The sequence below is a fragment of the Marmota flaviventris genome, chromosome 2 (genome assembly GCF_047511675.1).
Source record: "Marmota flaviventris isolate mMarFla1 chromosome 2, mMarFla1.hap1, whole genome shotgun sequence".
In the NCBI taxonomy this organism is placed as follows: Eukaryota; Metazoa; Chordata; class Mammalia; order Rodentia; family Sciuridae; genus Marmota; species Marmota flaviventris.
The window spans coordinates 159,088,814-159,113,746 of record NC_092499.1 but is presented as its reverse complement, the minus strand read 5'-3'; the positions used below and the strand labels follow the sequence as shown (position 1 = coordinate 159,113,746).

At 40.9% G+C, this 24,933-nt stretch overlaps 1 protein-coding gene across 7 annotated transcripts in view; it reads left to right on the top strand.

The window, feature by feature from the left end:
* The window catches only part of Rin2 (Ras and Rab interactor 2), a 227,062-nt gene that overhangs the window by 159,080 nt on the left and 43,049 nt on the right, over positions 1 to 24,933 (top strand). For 4 of the 7 annotated variants that reach the window (XM_071608695.1, XM_071608694.1, XM_027921930.3 and 1 more), the window contains 3 exons: positions 3,331 to 3,431; positions 21,552 to 21,744; positions 24,781 to 24,892. In XM_071608695.1, coding sequence (XP_071464796.1) covers positions 3,331 to 3,431; positions 21,552 to 21,744; positions 24,781 to 24,892 — 406 coding nt within the window. Of the gene's footprint in view, positions 1 to 3,330; positions 3,832 to 17,773; positions 17,798 to 21,551; positions 21,745 to 24,780; positions 24,893 to 24,933 lie in introns of those variants that run through there. The other 3 variants (XM_027921941.2, XM_027921960.2, XM_027921952.2) reach the window with 3 other exon arrangements.

Sequence of the window (24,933 nt, the reverse complement as noted above, 5' to 3'; positions counted from 1 at the left end):
CCCTTCTCCATGGATATTCTATCCTTAGATAATCTCTCCCTGTCACAGAGTGACATATAGGCCAATAACTTCTAAATGTATAAATATTACCATCCTGAATGTCAAGACTACTGAACAGATTTATCTGATAATAAGCAACTGAATTAAAATTTAACTTGCCCAAAGTCCTACTCGAATTTCCCCATAAGCCTATCATTCTTCATTCTTCCTCAGGTCAGTCAAGGGTATTGAGATTTAATTTCTCAAATCAAAAATTTAGATGTCATCCTTGATTCTTTCCTTTCTACCACCTTCACATTCAATCCATCAAGTCAAAGCAATTTCTATGGCAAGTTGTTTCTGGATTTTCCCCTTCTTTCTGTTTCTACTGCTCCCCTTTCTCTTAAGATAATATTGTCTTTTGCCTGGGTCACTGCATTTGCTCCTAACTGGTCTTATTTTCTCCTCTTGCTCTTACAAACCATCTCTAGCCAGAATCCAAGATGAGCTTTTACTTCCCACCCCCATGCTTGAGATTCATCAAACCCAGGGCATTGTGCATGCTAGGAGAGTGCTTTAACACTGAGCTACAACCCCAACCCCCCAAAAACAATCTTTTTAGACCCTTAAACAAAATAAAATAAAAAGTGATTTCCCCATTTAAATCCTCACAATAGTTCTTATTATAGGATGCTAAAATTTATGAATACTGTGATCTGAAAGCTAGGGAAGATCTGGTACCTGTCTGCTGCTTTTTCTACATACTTCCCCAGGCTCTGGAACTTGGTTTGGTGGACTCTGCCTTTGATCTTATCATGGTTCCCTTGTCATTCAGGATTCTACCACTTGCACAAAGACCTGTCCTGATCAACCCACACTAAGCAGCATGGCCCCTTAGCTGCTTCCTACAGCATCACCCTGAACTATCTTCATTCTGGAACTTCTCAGTGCTCATTGCTATGGTCTGTCGACTCCATTGGAATGTCATCTCCATGAGAATTGAGATCTTCTCAGCCTTACTTTTCATTTATAGTGCCTGGCATGAAGTGGGTTCCCATATAGGCTTATTAAATTAATGAATAAATGAATGGAGTCATTTTTTTTTCCTATAGCCTATAAGCTCAAATGAAGCATTTCTCCTTGAGTCTGGGTGAAATATAAGCTGCTACTTAAGACAAAAGAACATTTATTTTTGGCTAGAATAGTAGTTTCAAACTTTTTTAATCTCAGAATCCCTTGACATGCTTAAAAATTATTGAGGACTGCCAGACATGGTGGTGCACACCTGTAATCCTAGCTACTTGGGAGGCTGAGGCAGGAGAATCTCAAGTTTGAGACCAGTCTGGGCAAACTAGTGAGGCCCTGTCTCAAAATAAAAATGGGGGAGGATGTAGCTCAGTGGTAGAACATTTGCCTAGCGTGTGTGAGGCCCTGGATTGAATTCCCAGCACTGCAAAAAAAAAAAAAAATACCCCAAAGGACTTATATTCATGTAAATTATGTCTATAGATATTTGCCATATTAGAAAGTAAAATTAAAATTGTAAATGTTTTTTTAAATTTTTATTTATTTTATTTATTGTATTTGGGGGAGCCACTAGGGATTGAACTCAGGGGATTTCTACCACTTAGTCATATTCCTAACAGCCCCTCACTTTTTGTTTGTTTGTTTGTTTGAGGTAGGATTTCAGTTATCCAGGCTGACCTTGAACTTGTGATCCTTCTGCCTCTGCCCAACAAGTAGCTGAGAATAGAGGCATGTGCCACCACACCCAGCTAATTTTTGTTGTTGTTGTTTCTAGAGAAGCAGTAAAAGGCCTATTAGATGCTAACACAATCCCATATGAAAAATAACAACACTTTCAAAAAATAGTGAGAGAGTAACAAACTTGAGCAGCTCTTCTACATTTCTAGACACTTAACAGTGTCTAGAAGGTGCCAATAAAGATACTATATTGAGGAGCTGGGGATATATTCAATGATAGAGACTTTGCCTGGCATGTACCAGGCCCTGGATCAGCCTTCAGGGTCAGATGCAGCCCTTTCACAGTTTCATGGGTAGGGCACATAGAACAACAGAAATCTTTTCCAAGAAATGGTCAGGTTCCTTCCACCTTTCTCCTTAGGTACTCAATGGCTCACCTACCACTACTAACACAATCCCAGACCCAATCAGTCCTTTTCCAATCCTTCCCTTTTCCCTGTTTTCTATCATTTAGTTTTATTTCTTAAATTTTTATCTATTTCATTCGCATATTTATTTTAAGAGACAGAGTTTCACTACGTTAGCCAAACTGGTCTTGAACTCCTGGGTCCAAGTGATCCTCCTGCTTCAGCCTCCTAAGTAGATGGCTACAGGTGCAGGCTACCCCAAGTACCCTTTCTCTCACTTAAAAAAAAAAATTCAAAAGTGCACACCTGGAATTCCAGCACTTGGGAGGCTGAGATAGGAAGATCACAAGTTTGAGGCCAGCCTCAATAACTTAGCGAGATTCTCAGAAATTAGGAAGACCCTGTCTCAAAATAAATTAAAAAAAAAAGAAAGAAAGAAAGAAAATGAGTGGGGATGTAGTTCAGTGGTAAAGCACTCCTGGGTTTAATCTCCAGTAAACTCCTCTCACCCCGTCACCAAAAATGCAGGGCTGAGGATGTAGCTCAGTGGTAGAGTGCTTACCCAGGATTTTTGCAAGGCCCTGTGTTCAATCCCCAGTACTTTAAAGAAGGAGAGAGAGAAAAATAATTTTATGATTTTAAAGTCTTAGAAAATTAATTTGTAAGTGACGTGAAAAATAATTTTGTAATTTTAACGTCTTCAAAAATCAATTTGTAAGCAACATGTGACCTGTCTTTTCTTATCTTTTTTCAGTTCTAGGGATCAAACTCAGGGTCTGGCACATGCTAGACAAGTGCCTTTGCACTACATCCCCAGCCCTGGTGTATGTCTTTTAAATAAATTTATTTCTATAACCCAAATATTGATTATAAAAATTTTAACGCAGAAAATTCCTTTTGACAAAAATGAACATGGAGGCCTGGTTTTAGTAGAATTTAGTTATTCCTCTCTGTATTTGTGTTGAGAAACCAAACTGGGTGTCATATTCTTTTCATTATTATAACACTAAACTTTAAGTTCTTTCCCAATACTGAAACCTAAGTTCTTCCCCTTTTTAAGGGGAAGCTGTCCCCCCCCCTTTTTTTTTTCCTATTTAGAGGAAATTCACAGAACCAAGATTTAAAAAAAAAAAAATAGGTGGTCATTTCTGTTCCTGTGGAAGTGCCAGAGCTCCCCAGGCCTGTGGACGTGCCACGCCTCTGCACTTCCTGACGTCATACTATTTTTGTCTCTCAATAGCTCATTGACACAATCGCCTCGGAGATCGGAGAACTGAAACAAGAGATGGTGCAGACAGATGTCAGCTTGGAAAATGGCCTGGAACCTGCTGAAACTCCCAGGTGACCAGAGACACCATTAGGTGATGGTGGTGAGAGAGGGACTCTGTGAAGTCTATTAGCGATGAGGGCTGAAGTTCCTCACTCCTCTGAAGTTTGGGAACTGGGAGTGCCACTGTGGAGGCTCCAGATGAAATTCTCTGTGGGAGGTGGGAGTGGCCTAGAGCTCCTGATCTGCTTATTTTAATCACTTTGAAGGCACTTGAACTTTATACCTTCTCAATTCCTCCTGGCACCAGAACCCGGAAACCTAAAATTGTGCCATGTCCACCTACTCAAAATGATGGAAACAATAACGCAGCTGATCCTCCGTGGGCAAAATAGAATTCAGTGTAGCTGTGTCAGTCTCCAGAAGGTTTAAAGGGGAGCAACTAAAGAGGATGGACTCATTTTGCATTCTCAGGTCAGAAAAAATAAATCAATAAAACTGGTAGTTGCTGTAGTCATTAACCTGAAAAATGATCTGGTGTTTTGGAAACTGGATGAGCTTGTAAATGGTTAAGGAAGGGGAGGCAATGTGCTCTGCTGGTTAAGCTTAATACCTGTTCACATATCCCACATTCTCTGAAAAAGTAACAGGAGACTGGTTTCTAAGTGGAGAATGAATGGGGGTGCAGAGGCCAGAGTCAGGGTGGGAAGTTGGAGGTAGCCTCTTACAGTTCTTTGATGTTGTAATTCTTTGCTAATAAAGACAACAGAATATATCATCACAAAAAAGACAAGGAAACGTGGTGCCTTGGAAGACAGAACCCAGAAAGTGGGGTTGAAGCTGCTTGGAGCAGTATGAAGCTGAGATTTATGGTGCAGGTTTTGCTTGCAAATCATGGGACAGGCAGGTGAGCCAGGTGTTTCTGGTTGTCCAGGCAAGTTTCAAACCAGCTTGACTTGTTCTCTGCTGTAGACTGAGGGTAGGGAGGACCATCCCAGGGAGGTACTTGGAAGCTGGAAGGTGGTGTTTTGATGCTGTGTCTCTTTGGAGGAACTGCAGTCCCCTTAGCTGTGGAAGTTCTGTGTGCCTTCTATTTCCCTGCTTTTCTACAAAATGACTGGGGTAGACCAGATGTTCCTCACACTTCTGCCGCTACAGGCATTCTGATATCTCTTGACCTTGGTGTAAAGGGTTTTGCTTAGTTCACTTATTTTCCCCATATACTAGACAAATGTACAATGATTTTCAGGTAGAGGATTCCATCTCATATTCGGAGTAGTTCAGATGCTGTGGAACATTGGCCAGGGATTCCTCTTTACCCTTTGCATTGTTGACCTAAAATTAAATTGGGACTTCAGTCTAAGCAACAGTGTGAAGAGAGTTTTCATAGCACTGATTTCTTCTATATCCAGGAAATACAGTGCTATGAGATAGACCCCAAACTCCTCAGGGGACGAAACCCAGACATAGACCAGCAGGAATGTGTGTAAATGCTGAAGGATAAAGCTCGTGGGAAGAATAAATGTTAGGGACCATCAAGATCTTGTTCTCTGACTTTAGGAGGTATTAGGGTGGGAAGCTGGGCAGTCCTTTAATCTGTAACATCTATTTGTTTGTTTGTTTGTTTTGTGCTGGGGATTAAGCCCAGGGCCTAGGGCATATGCTCACCCACCACTGACTTATACCCCCAAGCCCTAACCTTTCTTTTCATTTGTTCCTTTCCAAATTTAAGAATGATTATAAGTATGCCACAATAACTTTTTTTTTCAGACAAATGTCACTTGTCCTTGGGTGATTCATTGGTTAACACTGAATTTGTTAATTTTTACAGACACTTTATTTGGCTTTTTAAGAGTTGTTTAATGGGGGTAAAAAGAAAAAGCTAGATGGATTGTCTTTACTTAACATCACATATTCTGTTTGATACGTGCCAGGTATAGTCTGTAGTAGCTTACAGTTACCATATATTGCATCTACCTAACAAAACTCTAGGAGGCAGAGATCCACTGTGACCCTCATTTTACTGTTGTAGGAACTGCATGATGTGGCTAAAAAAATATGGACTACTGGGGCTATGGATTCTGTACTGGAGTCTTTTGCTGATTTTTTAGAAGTGGTGACTTTGTTTATAATCTCTCCATTTTGCTCAGTGGAAATATCAGGAGACCCAGCTGATGGGGAGGTAGAATAAAGAACACTCTGAGCCATCTCAAAAATTAAGGCAAAATATAGCTGTGGCCACGAGGAAAACCACAATTCAATCTGGCACAAAGCAGTCAGTCCAACAAGGAGAGGAGAGAAAAGGAAAGTAGATCTGTCAGCAGGGGAGTTGCCTTAATCAAAACCTGTATAGAAAAAAGTATCCAACAGCCCCCACGGGACCATGGCTCTGTGCGTCTGATGGATCCACAGAGAAATCACAGTGAGCTTCCTCTATGAATATGAGCTGTGGTGGGCCCTCATCTCCTCCAGCCACAGACACCACGAAATGTCTCTACTTCCTTAGTTGTTTAAACACCAGATTAAGTGACCACCTAGTGTTCTTGGTGATAAACCACAACTCCTTTGCCTATGATGGCATTTGGTTATTCAAGCATCCACCCTTGAGCACTCCTTTCCTTCTACCCTTACCTGGCTTTATTTAATATAATTTTTTCATTGAATCTGTATAGATAGGACAGGTATAGTCAGCCTTCTGAATCCACCAGTTTGCAAATACGGATTTAACCAACCACCCCTCAAAAATAGTTTTCAAAATATTGCATCTGTACTGAATATGTACAGATGATTTCTTGTCATTATTCCCTGAACAATGTAGTGTAACAAATATTCATGTAGCATTGGCATTGTATTAGATATTATAAGCAATCTAGATATGTTTAAAGCACACAGGAGGATGTGTGTAGGTTATATGTAAATATTATACCATCTTATTTCCATAAGGGACTTGAGCATTGGAAGATTTGGTATGTGTGGCGGGGTGTCCTAGAAACAAACTCCCTTGGATACTGAGGGACCCTTGCACTTACTTGCTTAATAGTGCAGTTTCTGCCTCCCTCCATTGAGAACTAAGCCCCTTGATGGGGTGGGGAGTTGGTTTGTCATTCACTGCTGGGATTTCAGTGCTTAGAATGGTGCCTGGAATAAAGCATATGCACAATAACTATTTGTTGACTGGATGGAAGAAATATGACAATTTTTTTGGAGATTCTAAAGTATCACAATATCAGAGGCCTCTGTGGAAAGAAGTTGCTCCCCTCATGCCAGTGCATAAAAATGGACAAAGTTGAAAATGTGTGCTAGGCCTTAGGCTCCCTCCCCAGCAAAGAAAAAGGATACGTACCTTCTCCCTGATCTCCAGCTGTGCTTCTTCCATCATTTCTGCTTTATGAGCTGTTTTCATTCTTTCTGATAGGGTAATAGCTGAGTAAATCTGCCTCCTCCCTCTGCTAATGTTTTACCAAAAAGAAGCTGGCAAACCAGAGAAAGATGAAGGGGCTTCTTATTCCTCATGATATGCTCTTTCTAAATGATTTTTCCTGTTTTCTTCTTCTCGTTATCCCATACCTCTAAAGACAGAGACCATGGGACCATAAAACCTTCTTACTCTCCATACCTCCGTGCTCCTTTGGGGGAGGGTGTCTCTGCTGGGGTAGGTCCACCAGGCCTGAGGTAGGTCAGGGCTCCACTTTCACCATCCCTGGACCCATTACCTCCTGGCTGACACAAGTCTTTAGAGATTCCTTTGTCCTAGGCAAAGTAGAAAAATAAATGAAAAACAAACAAACAAACAAAATCAGCCTCACAGCCCCAAGAAGTATTTTCTGGGTTCAGGCTGAGTTTTCAGGATCCCTGAGAGTCCTGCCAGGACAATGTCATTAAAGCCTGTTGACTCCTCCTACTTTCTTTTACCTTCTTCTCCTTCTCCTTCTCCTTCTCCTTCTCCTCAGGGATTAAACACAAGGACACTTAACCTGAGCCATATCCTCAGCCCTTTGATTATTTATTTATTTAGGAACAGTGTCTCACTAGATTGCTTACAGCCTCCTAAGTTACTGAGGCTAGCTTTCAGCCTTGTGATCCTCCTGCGTCAGCCTCCTGAGCCCTGGGATTACAGGCATTCGCCACCACACCTGGCTATCTCCATCATTTTTATTGCCCCCTCCCTGGTACCCTCTAGCCCAGGTGGATCATTGGGTGATGCCCAAGGTCTTAATAAGGCCTCTACTCCCACCCACATCAACTCATCCCACCCCAGAAGCAGACACATGGAATTCAAAGATTTCTTGGCCAGCTCTACCCAATGCTGTTACAGTGTAGCAGTTAGCCGCCATCCTTAGCTTCTTCTGGGAAGTCTGATTTCCCAGCAGCCACATAACAATGATATGGAAACCACATATAACCGGGAGAATCTTCTCATGACCTAAAATTAGAACACAAGATTAGAAGAGAAAAAATGATGCTACAATCTAGAGAGTTCCACTTGCATAAGTCTCTAGTGGGACAGTTATGGCCATATTGGTTTCTCTGTGTACTTCTGAGGAAACCCACCCTCATTGATAGCTGCATTTTAAAAATCTTCCCATTGACAAAACATAATTCAGCAAGCATACACAATTAAGTATATATAGCTACGTTTGAATTCTTACAAAGTAAATAGACCATAAAACCCATACACCCAGATCAGAAAATGGGACATTCCCAGCATCACCCAAGGCTCTTTTTGGTCTCTGTATACCCAAGGGTAAGCACTATTCTTACTTCTATTGCTATAGACTAGTTCTACATGGTTTTATTTTGAGGTTGCTGTTTTTGTTGTTGTTGTTGTTTGGTTGGCTTTGTTTTTGTTTTGGTGCTGGGGAGTAAACCTAGGATCTCATGTATGCAAATGTGCTCTCTACCCGTACGCTATACTCCCAGTGCCAGTTTTATGTAACTGGAATCATATCACATGTGCTTTTAAAACTCTGAGTTCTTTCACTGAATTTTTGGATAGTATTCCATTTTATGAATAAATTATAATTTGTTAATCTATTCTGTCGATAGATATTTGAATTGATTTTAGTTTGGGGCTATATTATTTACTTCTGCTATAAACATTCATGTACATGTCCTTTGGTGGACCACAGTAATATAAGAGTGAGATTATTGGATTATATATTCAATATTCAACTTTAGTAGATAGGGCCCCACAGTTTTCCAGAGCGATGATATCAGTATGCATTTCCACCTAGAATATGTGAGAGCTTGGGATGCTCTATTCTCACCTGTGCTTGTGCTTTGTCACTTTAGCCATGTGGATGGTTGGGTTATTTGAGAGTTTCTGAAACCATTATGGATGAAAACAGGTAGGAATACCTGTATGTTCTGACTCAAGTACTTATCTCAGCATTGTTGGAATCAGTGATGGGAATTCTTTAGGTCTCACAGACCATCTTTAAATTCAAGGCTAAAGTCATGGGAAATTCTGAGCTCACCACCAGTTCACTGAGAAATATTTAAGGAAATTATGAAGTTGCAGAAAGAATTATTTGGGGGAAGGAGATGAAAAAGTAAAATAACCCAGAAATTATGGGGAAATATAAATGTAAGTACCTTTTATTATTTCTGCATTTGGATTTTAAGATTTTTACAGCAGAAAAAAAAAAACTGTCAGTGAAATTCCCCCCATTTTTATTGTCTATTGCTTTACTTTGTCTGGTACTTATATGCAGAAATATTCATCATCTCTGAATTGATTTGGCCAAGGCCATTAACTGCATCCTAAGTAATAAATGTATGTGCCAAAATATAATACAACCACTTAGAATACTTCTGCATCTAGTACAATTTTCCATATTTAAAAAAAATAGGTAAGTCCTCAACTTCATGACTTCAAACACAGAACTTAAAGTCATTTTATTTTATTTCTTTTTCTACCTTTTTTTATTCAAATGGTAGACTATAATTTATTGATTTTATTTCTTTTTGCTCTTTTGAAGATGTTGGAGAATAAATTTATAAGGTCATTTGGAATCAAGGTCAAGTCACTGGATGCAAAGTCCCTTTGCATTCTGACCTCTTATGCAGTATTTGTGTCATGTGTAATGTTTGCCAGCAAAACAAATATTTTCCTCTCCTTCCATATCTGGAAACCTGCCCACACCACAGTTCCAGGCTTGGGGCCCATGCTCAAGTCTCCCAGCATCTATAAGCAGCCTCTCTCCTCGAATCAGTCTCACCTGTAAAAGAAAGATTCGTTTTGGGGCTGGGAATGTAGCTTAGTATGTGCAAGGGCCTGGGTTGAATTCCCAGGACTATAGAAGGAAGGTAGGAAGGAAAGAAGGAAGGGAAGGAGGGAGGGAAGGAAGGAAGGAAAGATTGATTTTCTTCCTTTGTGGGTTCTATTCTGTTCAGTGGAACCTGGGAGACTCACGGGAACGATTTGCTACCGCATATTAGATTTATCTTGCAAATTCTCGGGTCCCTTGAAAAAAGTGTTTGGTATCCATTCAGGTTATGGTTGCTTCTTACACATGGTCTATTTTGAAGAACTGAACATGCACATTTCCACTCATTCTTGGGTGCTTGTCATTGTCTGCCTGTGCACATTCTTTCTCAAGATAGCAAAAACAGAATAGAGAGGCTCCTTGACTTGGGTCAAAATTGCATTCTCAGTTGCAGATCCATTGTGTGAAATACCCAAGTAATACCACAGATGTGGCCACTCTTTCCCTTAGTGGAGGTGGGGTCCGTGGGATGCCTGGTGGAACATGGCTTTGTTCATAGAGCAGGTCATGTAGCAATCATAGTTCCATGGTAAAATATTCTTCTCTTATGCTCATTAAGGATATTCTGCTATGACTAGTCTGCTCAGTTTTCCCTGGATTATTCCCAAAGGTGCTTTCTTATTTGAAACCACCAGGAACATTTTGAGTATGGTTTCAAGGAATTCTGTAAACATTGACCAACTTTTTGATCATACTGTTAACAGTGTGGCAAGAATTAAGTTGAACTTAAGGGAAATATTTAGGGTGCTGTATCTATGTAGTGGAGCCTGAAGATTTTACACAACCTGAGAGAAGAAAGAATTGGAAACAAGTGAGTCTTATATAAAGACACGAGGATATAAAAGATGAATTCAGGAGTATACCAGATGTCCAGGGGGAAGTAGATAATTCCTGGTCAGAGACTTGACATCACCCTTAAAGAATGAGTTAGGTAGGTGTCAGAACACCTTTTGAGTCACATGCTCCAAAGAGCTATTTAATGTGTCTCAATTTGGTGATATCTGTAATTTTTGAGAAAGTTTAAAAAGGCGCATTTAAGATTTCTTTTTTTATTATTACTAAAAGTTGAATATGTAGGTCATAGAAAAAGCACATAACAGAAAGTAATAATACAAATGACCTGAATTCACCCACTAAGAGAGAACCACTTCTGCTAGTTCATTGGGTGAGCTGTTTTATTTCTTTGGGGTATGCCCTTCTGATGTTTTTGCTTTGCATAACTAGACATTGAAATGGTAGCTCATGCATGAGTTTTCGCCAACTGACAAGGTCATTTTTGATCATTTGGGAAGTGCACTGGTCCTAGAAAAAATCAATATCTATCTATCTCTATCTCTCTCTCTCTCTCTCTCTCTCTCTCTCTCTCTCTCTCTCTCTCTTTTCTTTCATTGTGGTGATGAACTCAGGGAGATCCACCCCTGAGCTATATCCCCAGCCCTTTCTATCTATTTATTCATTTATTTTTGAGGCAGGGTCTTGCTAATTTGCCCAGGCTACCCTCAAACTTGTGATCCTCCTGCCTCAGCCTCCAGAGGACCGGGAGGCCTATGCCTCCTTGCCCACCTGAAATTGATTCCATTTTCTTTGAATGGTAGCACCATGCAAGTTACTGGCTGGTTTCCTCTATCAACAGTAAACTTCAGACCTATAATTTTAACAGCGCCACATGCTAGGATTACGTTAATTTAAGACTTTTTTTTTTTTTTTCCAGTGATAGGGATTGAACCCAGAGTGCCTTTTACATGCTGGGCGAGTTCTCTACCACTTAGCCACAACTCTCTGCAAGCTTTGTCTCCCTCCTTTATTGGCTCTGCCACAAATATCTGCCTAGTTAAAATTCAGTGGGTGAATTAGTGGAGCTAGGAAACAACACCAGTGTAGCCAAAGGCACTTAAATACTGGAAACTGCAAATCCAGGGAATGCTTGCCTTTCTGTGAAACAGCATGCATGCCACTGCTCCGGGCTCGAGGGCAGCGGGCCCGGACTGGAGCCTGCCTGGCTCCTTCCCTTGCCTGTTTTCAGCTCCAAGGACAACCAGGACAACAGGTTCTTTGTTTCTATTTCTTACTTTTACAGGAACGAATGAATGCCTCTGCCAGCGTTGACTCCATATCTGCCCTTTTCATCTCTAGCGGGAGAATCAACAAGAGGAAGTTCCTAAGCAAAGTCACCACCCAATCTTTCTCCTCTCATGAAAATTGCATCCATGCCCCCTCCCCCAGGCAGCCTTGCCATGCAGTTTTATTTCTAGTTTCTATGTTCTTTTTTTCCTGTTTTCCACAGGAGATAGAACTTAAAAATCACGGAAAGCCTTCAAAGTCTTTCACAAAAATCCTCCTGCAACATGCTTCTAGAAATCTTTTTCAGGAAGTTGTTGTTTCCTCCCTCAAAAAGCAACAGCCCTTACTTAGCCCTGCAGGAATCCCAAAATATGTTACTGATTCTTTTTCCTCTTACATTTTAAGGGGACAAAAAAAAAAAAAAAAGCCTTAAAGAATCAAAGTATCAACCTGTATGTTTCAGAAAACTTCAAAAGATTGGGGCTGGGGATATAGCTCAGTGGTAGAATGCTTGCCTACTGTGTCTCTCAGCACCGAAAATAACTAAGTTAATAAATTAGAAAAATAGGAATACAGGAATTGGATCCAGTTCTATCTTTTTTGTTTGTTTGTTTGTTTAAGGAGGGGATGGTTACTGGGGATATAACTCAGGGGCACTTAACCACTGAGCTACATCCCCAGTTCTATTTTGTATTTTATTTAGAGACAAGATCTCACTGAGTTGCTGAGGCTGGCTTTTGAACTTGAGACCCTCCTGTCTCAGCCTCCCTAGCCACTGGGATTATAGGCAAATGCCATAGTGTCTTGCTAGTTCTATCTATTTTTGTTTGACTTCAAATAAGGAGTTAAATTTGATGACCCCTGATATTCCTCCAAACTCAGCTAAGTATGCAGTGATCTTTACCAGAATATCCTCTCCCCCAGTCTTTTGCCCAGCACCTTTCCCATCTTGGATGGCAGGTAAAAGATTTTCTCAGTTCACTGGCCAATTTCTCTGCTATAAATGGATAGCATTTGTCAGTGTCCCATGATAATCCAGAATGAACTTGGGCCTCCTTTCTTCTTCAGATGCTTGGATCAAATCCAGGGCCTTATACATGTTAGGCAAGAATTCAGTCCCTGAACTACATCTGCCCCTGACACCATTCCTTTCTTTTTTTCTGTTTGAAAATTGAGGATGGTAACAACCAGAGCCCAAGGTTGAAACTAGCTAGATCCTAATGGTTTACAAGGAACTGCTGAGAGACATACTCTAAAATTCTGTTACAGCTCTCATAATCTAATCATTTTACCTCTGAATATTTCTGCATTAACTGGAGCTTACATGGGAGTGACACTTCATATCCAAATCATAACAGATATGCCTTATAAAAAAATTATCAACCCTTACCAAAAAAAAAAAAAAAGCCACCTTGATGTTAATTCATTCACATGTGCGAGAGATGGCTAGTTTAGATTTCAAGCAAATGAGAACTTGTTGAGAATAGAATGCTAAGGACCCCCTAGCTGTGTGTACAGGGGTCTCACTGTGGGTTTCTCTGGATATCATGAAGTGCACTTGCCTTACCCAAAGGACATTTTCCTGCTGATACTGTCTTCTAGTTTCTCCTGTGCTAAGCAAGCTGCTGTCTGTAGAATCTTAAATCTCTTTCTAGTGCTAGAATAAGGCATTCTGTATTGGGGATTTTTTTTTTTTCCAGTGCTGAGATTACACTAGTGCACACTAGGCATAGCTGGGGACTTAAAATGAAAGCACTTCATTAATGTCCTATGTTGGTGGTCACAGAATTAGAATTCTAGGTTAAAACTGATCACTGGCTTTAACACTTAGAGCCCACCCTTTACCAGCTGACCTGAGGCTAAACAGGGAGCCCATGGGAGAAATTCATGAGCAACAAGGAAGGAGGTGATAAAACTTTGGATTTGTTATTCTGGAAGGATTGGAGCTGCCTCCTCTTCTTGCCCCAGGCTCTGAGATGGCCAAAGGCCAGAGGACTCTTAGTAGCTGTGGTGACTCTTGTCACCCATTTCCTGATAAACACACAGACAAGGACGCCTTGTCTCCTGAGAATAGAACTGAGCAGTCTGTTTGTTAGGGCCTGGCAAAAGTAAAGCCTGAATCAGAGGCTGTGAACCTTACAATCTGGAGCTCAATCCTACTCAGGCTCCTGGTCATCCCGAAAGCAGGTATTTTACCAGTGTCTGCCCTGAGCTTAGCCCGAATATGATCTGGGGGTGAGGCCAGGCTAGTAAGAGATCCATATGATGCATAATAAAGAGGGTAAAATGCCTCACAGGTGTACAGACAGTAGATAAGGAATTCAAGGCCACGGGATTATTGCAGTTGAAGGATCAAGGGGAGACCGACCACTAGGACTTGAGTGCCATTTTGACAGGTAGGCAAGAGACAGGTACGTCAACGGACATTCAAGAACTGCTTAGGGCTGGGGGAGCAGTCCATTGGTAAAGCATATGCTTAGCGTGTGCAAGGCCCTGCATTCTATCCCCAGCACCAAATTAATTAATTAATTATACTTAAGTTAAACAAAAGCAGTTTAAACTCAGCAGAGAGAGGACAGAACATGGCAAAGAGAGGCTTTTACACAATGAACTTTCCCCTGGAATCCAGTTTTCCTCTTATTTGTATGCCATTTTTACCATTAATTTGTAGTAGCTTTCTTTAAACTGATCTACATTTTTCATGCATTAATATTCATTTGAAAGGTAAATTTAATATCTTTGCCATAGTTGGGAAATTACTATATATATATATATATATATATATATATATATATATATATATATAACTATCATCAAAGGACAGGATTACAATAATTAAAGGCCTTATTTGGCCTTATTTTTTATTCTAGAATCAAGCAACATATCATCCCATAAAATAAAATAAAAGTTCCAATGAGTTAGTTCAATGGACTGAAAGATTTGAAGAATGCAGAAACAAGAGCAAAAAAAAAAAAAAAAAAGGACTGATTTTTCAAAACTAGTTTCCTTGTAAGGCAGGGACGGAAAGACAGAACAGTAGAAAAGTAACTGATTGATTAACATCCGGTTACTTTGTGTAAAGATGAAGGCAGAGGAAACTTCAGTCTCATGCCAATTGAAACTGTCCCGTTTGGCTATTATATTCCTTCTCTTGGAAGGACAGATAATTTGGTTTTGGTTTGACTTTTAGCATGAATGACCCCATTTTGATTTTTAGTCTGTCCACTGGGACCTGAAGCAGGAACTTCGACCATAATAATGGACCCCTCTAGTTTTTACTTAATGGTCCTATACCCTAAGTCTGAGGGCAGAGCCACCCAGAGCGTGCACATCTGTCAAGACCTTGTACCGATCTTAACTGACAATAAGAATTCGGTGGTTGGCTTTGTATCTCACCCCCTTGAACTTTATTTTTGCTATTCAATAGCTGATCTATGAGTCTTTTATCCGAAAAGTTGTTGACTGTATTTCCTGGGCAAATTTTTTTCTCCCACTGAAATAATCTTATACCAATTTTTTTTTAATGTATATTGCCAAATTGTCTCTCATTTATTTGAAAAGACTGGACTCTAAAGTCAAAACATACACTTCAGATATGTTTTGGGGGATGAACTTGGGAAGGGAGTGATGTATTAAGACAGACATGGGGGCCATCTTAATACACTTTTATCTATACCTGGTCCTTAGGTCACTTGGAGCTACACTGGTACATACTGCTGTGTTTCTAGAATAGGACAAAAAGGAGTATCCATTATTTGGAATCTGCTGCACAAGATTTCTCTGAGATGAATCTGATATATCAATTTTAATGAAACTTAAGTCCAAAGTCAATATGGCTGTCCCACTCAGAATGAGCTTTCTGTGGCCACTTAGCCTTCTACTTCTGCAGGCCACCAACATCTGGCCCTGAAAATAAAGGGAATCCAGCCAATGGAGAAGCCATTCATTCCACACACAAATTAGCCTTACATCAGGTATGACCCAAGAGTAGCTGGTGTTGGGGATCCCTGTCCTCCAGAGTGGACTGAATATTTACCAGCCTGCTTCAGAGCCATAAGGTCTGGATTTGGTTGCAATAGAGACAGATATAGGAGGTTTTCCCATCCGTATTTATCTTCTGTCCCTAGAGACACCTGACGTCTATGGGGCAATTATCGTTTGTAGAGTGCTTTTATATGTGCCTCGAATTGAATCTGTATCCAAGATTCATCTTCCCATGATGGCAGTCCTGCATACATGGACATGATGCTAATGATTGAATAAATGAATTTTTGCTCATAAAAACCCAGTGACATTGTGGATATTATTGCTTTTTCTCCTTTTTGTTACTTTGAGACATTTCGATCATTATAAAAAACTGGGAAGAATAATACACCTGGATGTGAGGGCGATCTGGCTATCACATCTGTCACCCATTGATTGCCAGGGTTGATTCAGTTGATCTGGCTGGCTAGGTAGGTGTTCCCTTCCTCCCTCTCCACTCCATGTGCATCCCTCCCGAAGCTGTGCACTCAGTCAAAGAGGATGACCTTCATTCATAAGAGTAGCTACACTCCCCTGCTAGAACTTCCAAACAAGCTCTCGGGAATAATACTGCTTACCAAAATTCACCAATTGCTGAAACTTTTTACACTTGCTTTATCTCTGTATTTTTTCCTTCATTTTCTTTTTATTCTTTGGAGGGTGATGGGAGTGTCACCCTGTGACACTTTCAAACATTTTCTCACTTTGCATATAAATTCATTGGTGTGTATATCCTAAGAACTTTTAATCATAAGAAAATTATCACATTCAGAAAATTAAACATCGACACAATATTATCTAATATATTCAAATATTTCATTAGCCTTTGTAGCTCTTTTAAAAAATTATGGTGTCTGTGGCTCAGTGGTACAGCACTCGCCAAGCACGTGCGAGGGCCTGGGTTCGATCCTCAGCACCACATAAAAATAAATAAACAAAATAAAGGCATTAAAAAATTAAAAAAAAATATGGTGTCATGAAAGACCAAGTCCATGCATTCAATGTAGTAATCAGATTTTTATCTTCTTTAGTCTATAGTAATTTTACAGTCTTTAAAAAAACATATTTTATGGCATCTGCCTTTTTGCAGGGACAGTGCCGGGGATCAAACTCAGAGCCTTGCACTTGCTAGACAAGTTTTCTACCACTGACGTACACTCCTAGCCAAACATCTGACATTTCTGACATTTATTCATTTTGCAGAAAGTCCCCCCAAGATGGATTTGTCTCATTGTTTCCTCCTGTATAGATTCAGGTTTAACAAATTTATAGGCAGAAAGAACTACCTGGTTGTTCTCAGAGCCTCACATTGTAGGTGTGTGATGTCAGGGTCTCTCCTCTTGGAGGGGTTAACATTGATCATTTGGTTAAGATGGTGTCCTCTGGGTTTCTCCACTGTCATCTTACCTTCTCTCTTCATCAGTAATTTAGTGATCTGTGGAGTGATATTTTAAGACCGTGAATAGCCTGTTTCCTAACAATCTTTGACTTCTTGGTTTTCACGTCCATGTACAATTCTTGCTTTCATCAATTACTACCTGTGGGTGGAGTTATTATCAATTACTATTTTCAGAAAGTCAAGGCTCAGACAGGAATCTGAACAAGGTTTTCCCTGCCTGACTGAACTAGGAAAGGGATACCCTGCTTCTAGCCCTGAGGCTGGCACTCTGGCCGTTCCCCTGTGACAATGTCATTATTAGAACCTCCTGGATTATATCACACAGTGGCTTACCTTATATAAATTACAAATTCTTTGCCTTTCCTCTTATTTGCATGTAGACATCTGCCTTGAAAATTATTAATTCCTATTCATTTCAGCAGGTTCTGTCATAGGTGGGGTTTTTCAGAGCCAGAAACTGATACAGGGATTATTGTGCAAGTGATTTCTATTTTTTTTAAACAGAGAGAGAGAGAGAATTTTTAATATTTATTTTTTAGTTTTTGGCGGACAAAACATTGTATGTGGTGCTGAGGATCGAACCTGGACCGCACGCATGCCAGGCGAGCGCGCTACTGCTTGAGCCACATCCCCAGCCTCTGTGCAAGTGATTTCTAGAGGAAGGCTGTCAGGAGCAGTCTATGAAGGAGTGAGTAACACGGAATGAGACAGAGGAAGAACAAGCCAAAGATGTGGGCTCAGCCCTCACAGGGAGCGTGGAGAGCACCCTAAAAGTTATGAGTGCTTAACTTCTTGAGATAAGAAACCTACTGGATCATAGCCACAATTAATATGCCATCAGCAGGGTGTGTAACCCAGGCATTTCCAGAAGTGAGGCTCTTGTGAGCTTTTAGTGGTTAATGCCCACAACATCCAGAGCATAGGCACCTGGCCTGGTAAAGGGGCTCAGACTGGGATGATGGAATCCATAATGCACTCCACATTTCATTAATTAATTTTTTACTGAAGGTTGTCCCTGATAAAAAGCCACTTTGTCCTGTAGTAACATACTATAAATCTCAGGTGGCTAGTCAAAATCAAGGAGTAGTCATTTGCAAGGACAAGATCTTAATTTGTGGTTGCTTCTTTAAGAGGCTCCATGTATCTTATCTACCATCTTCCTGTCTGGGGCTTGGCTTTTTAGGCTGAGGTCAATTATTAGAACAAAGGCTTTTAGCATCTTGAAACAAGAGAGGAGTCACAGGATATGCATCCCAAAGGAAGGAAGAAGTGTCAACCTATTTCCTCACCATACATACAAGTGGCACAAATTGTTGTATTAGAGACTGTCATCTTTGGTCTTGGAAAAATATGGTCAACTGGAGACTAGAGGTGGCAGGAATGCAATTTTTTTTTAATCTCCTAGGGCTGGGGATCCATCCTGGGGCCTTGTGGTAGGCAAGCACTCTTCCACTAAGCTACACCCCAGTTGCAAAATATTTCTTGATTTGAGCTCCTAGAATTCCTTCATGGCATTCTTCCCATCCCCATTCCCCAGCCCCCTAACAAAACCAAACACCTAACTGAATCAGAGTTAACCTGCATCTTTTGTGCTTGGCTTTCAAGCAAGTACTGCAGAAGGTAGGGTCCTCAGATTAATAGCATCAGTGTCACCCATAGATAGTTTGTTAGAAATGCTGCTATCTGGTCACGCCATACCTGGAGAATCAGAAACCCTGGGGTAGAACCCAGGAAACTGGGGCTCCACAAACCCAAGGGGATCCCTACACAGGCTCTCAAATTTGGCATGTGCTGATCCTAAGCAGTGGTTGTAAACTTGGATGTGCATTGGGGTCTCCTGGAGAGACTTCCACAAATTCTGATGTATGCTTCCCACCCCTCTGCCTCGTCCATTTGATCCAGGTGCAATTTGGCCATTGACTTTGTTTTTAAACTTTTCAGGTGATTTTTCTGGGCAGCCAAGGTTAAGAATCACTGGTACAAAGTTAGCTTATGTGAAAGGAGTTTTAATACTAGCTTCCTTTGGAAGAGTTTGTTCTTTTAGCTGCAAATATTCACTTCAAGATACCCAAAGGTACTGGAATGGCATTTGCAAAACAAAGAAAATGTTTCCCACCTGAAATAATCCTATCTGGAAACTTGTAGCAGAAGCAAAGGAAAACTTGCACATACTAAAGAGGATATAAAAGATAGATCTTCTTTTTTGTTTTTCTTTGTTGAGGCAGGATCTCTCCCTGTGCCCAAGCTGAGCTCAATCTGCTGAACTCAAGCAATACTCTGCCTCAGCCTCTCAAGTATCTGGGACTGCAGGGGCTAGCCACCATGCTTGGCCTAACAGATAAATCTTAAATGGGAGCATGAGATTCTTTAGATCTGAAGAAAGTTGAAAGAGGGTTTGAGGGTAGAATGAGGTCTCTGGACAGCCTATGTGCTAACATTGTGGCTCATGTGATGGGGTCTACACACTCAAACATAATCAGCATAGATTGGCTTTTTCTGTGTTCAGTCCCATGTCTTAGGAGCAAAGTTCCTATGGACAATATCACTCTTCCCATTTCCACTTTCCATTCGATTTCATCCTCCATCCTTCTCAGTCTTGGAGACTTTATCCAGGCCACACACTCCAGTTTCTTTGGGCTTAGATGTTTGAAGACTGTGTTCCCCAAGCTGAGCTCACTCACCCATTAGGACATGAATGGTCAGATCTGATGTTCCTGCTGGCTGCTCCAGGGCCATGTTGACAACCTGCCCCTTGAGAGCCAGGGAATTGTCAGTTCTGACTGTGGGAGAAGGAGAGCAATACCAGTGTCAAGTAGCCTTGTACTAGAATTTCAGCCCTTTCCTTCTAAGTAGGGACATAACTTTGCAGAAGATACTTAACTGGTCTGAGCCTCCTGATCCTCTTTTTAAAAAATCAGAATCAAGCTGGCACAGTGACGCACACCTGTAATCCCAGAGGTTCCGGAGGCTGAGGCAGGAGGATCACGAGTTCAAAGCCAGCCTCAGCAATGTTGAGGTGCTAAGCAACTCAATAAGACCCTGTCTCTAAATTTAAAAATACAAAAATGGGGCTGGAGATGTGTCTCAGTGGTTGAGTGCCCCTGAGTTCAATCCCCAGTATCCCCCCAAAACAAACAAACAAACCAGAATCATAGTACCTTTGGTTCAGGGCTATTATGAAGAACAAATGAGAGACTGTAAAGAGCCTCGCATATAGTACCACGTGGATACCAACAGTCCTGTGTTCTAATCCTACTTGTTACCCACAAAGTTGGATCAACACCAAAACCTTCTTTTCAATTTTTAGCTCTGCCATTGTTTGGCTATTCATAACTCTGGACAGCTCAATTACTTCTTGGGCCTTGAACTTCTTACTTATAAAACAGGGATTAAGTGGTCCCTGACAGAATAGGTATCTAAGGAGGTCAATATGAGTTATTTATTGATATGATTCACATACTCTAACATTCACCTTTTTCAGTTAGTTGTGTGATTCATCCAGGGTTTTCCATATATTCACAAAGTTGTACAACTATCACTGCTGCTTAATATCAGTACATTTCCATTGCTCCAAAAGAAACCTGGTACTAATTTGCAATCATTCTCCATTTTCCTTTTCCTCCATTTCATGGTGACCACTAATCCACTGTCTGAGGTTTGCAGTTTGCCTATTCTGAACTTTTCATGTAAATGGGATCATACATAACATGGCCTGTGTGCCTGGCTTCTTTCACTTAGCATAATATCTTCAAGGTTTATCTATGTGTTGTTAATTCACTGTTTTTATGACTGAATAATATTCCATTGTGAGGCTAGACCACATTTTGTTGATCCATTAATCAGTTGATAGGCATTTGGGTTGTTTCCATTTGTTGGCTTTTATGAGTAATGTCAATATATTTTTATGAATAACAGAGCACCATGCTGCTGTGGGGTTCTACTATAAATAGGGGTAGTAAAAATGCTTAGATTTGGAAGAAAAAGCAAAATCCAATCATTCACTTCCAAAATGAACATACATATGTGCATTTTGCCTTAAAGTGGGGCCATATTTGTGCTTATGATGAATGCTATTGAACATCAAGACCCTGTGGATACTATATGTAGAATTTAGTATTTAGAGTTCTGTCCTCAAAGGAAGAAATTGTTTATACCAAAGATAAAACCTGAACTCAACAGTATTTAGAATGCATAGAGCCTTTTGAAAATGGGATTAGAAGAAGAAGGTTGGGTCTCTTGACTACAAAGTACTCTCTATTATAAAGTAAAATAAAAGACCTATCTGCCTGCAAAGCTTTCAGCCTTGAGTAGAAGACAATAAGGTGGTGACCCAAGATGGTGCATGTGTTCTGATAGGTCTGCCCTATGAGCTTATAGGAATGGTCTCTTTGTTAGGGACATTAGAAGCAGCCATTTGACCCTGGCCCTTCTCTTTCTCCCAGCATGGTAAGACACAAGGATGGTGGCTATTCTGAAGAAAAGGATGTGAAGACCTGTCCCCGGGACTCTGGCTATGACAGTCTCTCCAACAGGCTCAGCATCTTGGATCGGCTTCTCCACACCCACCCCATATGGCTGCAGCTGGGTCTGAGTGAGGAAGAAGCAGCAGAAATCCTGCAGTCCCAGCCTCCAGGGGTAAGACTCAGAATCTTTGGAGACAGGTTGAAGCAGCCAGGGTTTCTGCTGCCTTAAAGACAAATACTTGGAATTAGTTTGGGAAAGTTCTTGTTAGCTGGTAGGGAGTATGTTTCCTGGGATGGGTCTCAGCTGAAATGCAGGGAAATTTTGGAAACTGTAGAGGCAGCTCCCAGGAAAAAAGCCTTTCACAGTTTTTCTTTCTGTCTTTGTCTGCTCTGTTACCAGGAAGGTACAAGGTTCAACAGGTCCAAGGTCATCTGCATAATGAAGAAGAGTGCTGGCCAGAGGCCATACACCTCACTTTTTGAGTCTATATATAGAGGATGAGCCTGATTCTGGGGTCCTCAGTTGGCTCTGCAGCCTTCCTTTCATTCTGAACCTGGGAACCCTTTAGGGCTCAGCCGTCCTACTTGGGAACCAGCTTTCTATAATTCTATATCCATGAACATGACTGCTGTGGCTACTGATGAAATTCTCTTTTTCTTCATCTTTCTCAGAGGCTTTTCATATGAATCCAAATTTGATTCAGTTTCTTCAAGTACTGTCTATCCAAGACCATTATGTCATCAGGGCCACTCCATAACTCTATAGACATTCCTCAAAATATGTTATTCAATAATTTATATACTCTGATGACTGCCATATTGGATGGCACAGAAGAGAGAACATGTCCATGATTGCAAAAACATTCCATTGTTCAGTGACTACTTCCAAAAAAAAAAAAAAAGATAAGTACAACACATCACAGACTTAAAACACATGAAAATAGATAAAACTAAGAAATAGGTGGGGAGACAAGATGAGAATTCCTTCAGTAGCTGGCTGAGAAATGACAATAACACTAGGGCACAACTTTTAAGTTTCCTTATAGCCAGAACCTGTCTGTCATTACTTTTTCACTTATAAGAAACAGACAGAAACAAACATGATTGAAACCTCTTTTGGAACATGGTAATGAAGCATACAGTGTTTGATCATCCTTGTGGAGAATTCCTTGGCCAGTACATCAGGTTATTGCCACCAGTTTTGGTGTGTATGATCAGGAACCCCCTTCTGAAAGGCCCTGCTTTTTGCCAGTTGAGTTATCTGCTCTTGTATTTCTGCCAAAAATGCTGAAGCAAGACATGGCCATGTTGCCAGGCAGCAGTTCCCCTCCCTGCCCAGCTCCCCACCTATGGTAGGGCATGTGTATTCCTGCTGAGACCTGCGTGCAGAACAAGCTGGGCAGAATGTTCTCTCCATTCACCTCCCTGATCCCTGGACAGGGCTTTCCTGGTGAGACAGAGCAGGCTGAGGACAGTGAGGATGAAGTCAGACCAGCAACGGGAGTGATGCTTCCCCTCCAACAGTTGCCTCTCAGGGGTGCTTAGGCCCCTTACCTATCAGGATACTATTTTCAAAGCATCTATTTCAATTTTGGGGTGGCCCAGAGATATTGAGTCTCCAGATAAATGAACTGGATGGATTCCACAGATGCTTCCCTATGGATACTAGGAAAAAAGAGAGCTGAAAGGTCTTCCTGGGTCACTCCTCACCAAATACCCAATTCCCATATTCACTCCCTCCCCAGTAAAGTATCTCAGGAGCTATTAACTTAATGTAATGAGAGTAAAGATTAGATGGGGAAAATGAAGGCTAGAGAAAGATACAGGAGTGAAGACTCAGGTGTCCAAATCCAGAAAATAGAAGTAGCTAAAGAAACACAACAGGAGAAGGGTCATATACTACAGAAGGGAGCCAGGACCTAGCTAATGCTACCACTCAGCACACTCCAGAAAGCAGCACTTGGTTGGTAGGCCAGGCAGATGATGCCTACTGGAATTATGCAGTACGCAGCCTGAACAGCAGTATGTGGAGTATTTGCCTCTTCAGTGACATGCCAGAATGGTGTTCTGAGGTCAGCACTGGGAGTTGGGTTAGTTTAAAGTACAATATTGGGACCTAGAAAGAACTGTTCAAAAGTGAACTTAGGAGTAAGTGGTTAGCCTTGGTTTTAACCAGGGTGAACCTCAGAGCACGCCCACCTCCCTTCCAATGGAGCAGCCATTTTTTGTCTCTGGAGGATTATTGTTATCTTGTCTGTTAGCTCTAACATACACACACACACACACACATTCTATATATAACTATTATTATATAATTATACATATGTAATATAGTATCTATTTATTTATTTATGCTGTGGATTGAACCCAGGGGTGCTTAACCATTGAGCCACATCCTCAGCCCTTTTTTATTTTTTATTTAGAGAAAGGGTCTCACTAAGTCGCTTAGAGCCTTGCTAAATTGCTGAGACTGGCTTTGAATTTATAATCCTCTGCCTCAGCCTCCTGAGCCACTGGTATTATAGGTGTGTGCCACCATACCTTGTGCCATAAAATCTTATTTTATCAAGAAAATCTAGAAATTCACATTTTTAAACATATATTTTTAGTTTTCTATGGACTTTATTTTATTTATTCATATGCGGTGCTGAGAATCGAACCCAGTGCCTCACACATGCTAGGCAAGCACTCTGCCACTGAGCCACAACCCCAGCTCCTAGAAATTCGTATTTTAATGTAAAAAACAAACAAACAAAAAACTGCTTTTTCTCTGCTGGCAACAAATTCAAATTCCTATTTTGAATACACCATGAGCTAAACGAGTCAATAAACCCCCAATTCACCACCTATGGTTTCACCGTGTTACCTGTGATTAGAATTTATAGAGGCTAGAGAATATGTAACCATAGCAGTGAAACAGTCACCACATTTAAAATGCTTATGCTGACTGAAGGAGTTCTTAGCTTCCTGGAAAAGTTTGGTTCAAAGGAAAAATAAAATTCTTTTGAAGCCAATTATCAAAAAAAAAAAAAAAAGGAATCTTCAGCATGCTCCATGAGCACCCCTTTCTTTGGGGTATCCTGTGGTAGCCATGTAGTACAACTGGGAAAGGGGTTCTATTCCTGTAGTTGGTTGTCTTAAAAATCATATGCCCAGGTTCCAATCTTCTACATGTTTCCTAAGCTTGAATTTCTCCTCCCTCTACTAGATCTTTCTGGTTCGTAAATCCACCAAAATGCAGAAGAAAGTCCTCTCCCTTCGCCTGCCCTGTGAATTTGGAGCCCCACTCAAGGAGTTTGCCATAAAGGAAAGCACATACAGTAAGTGGTCATTGGATGGTGAGGTCTGGGTTGACATGAGG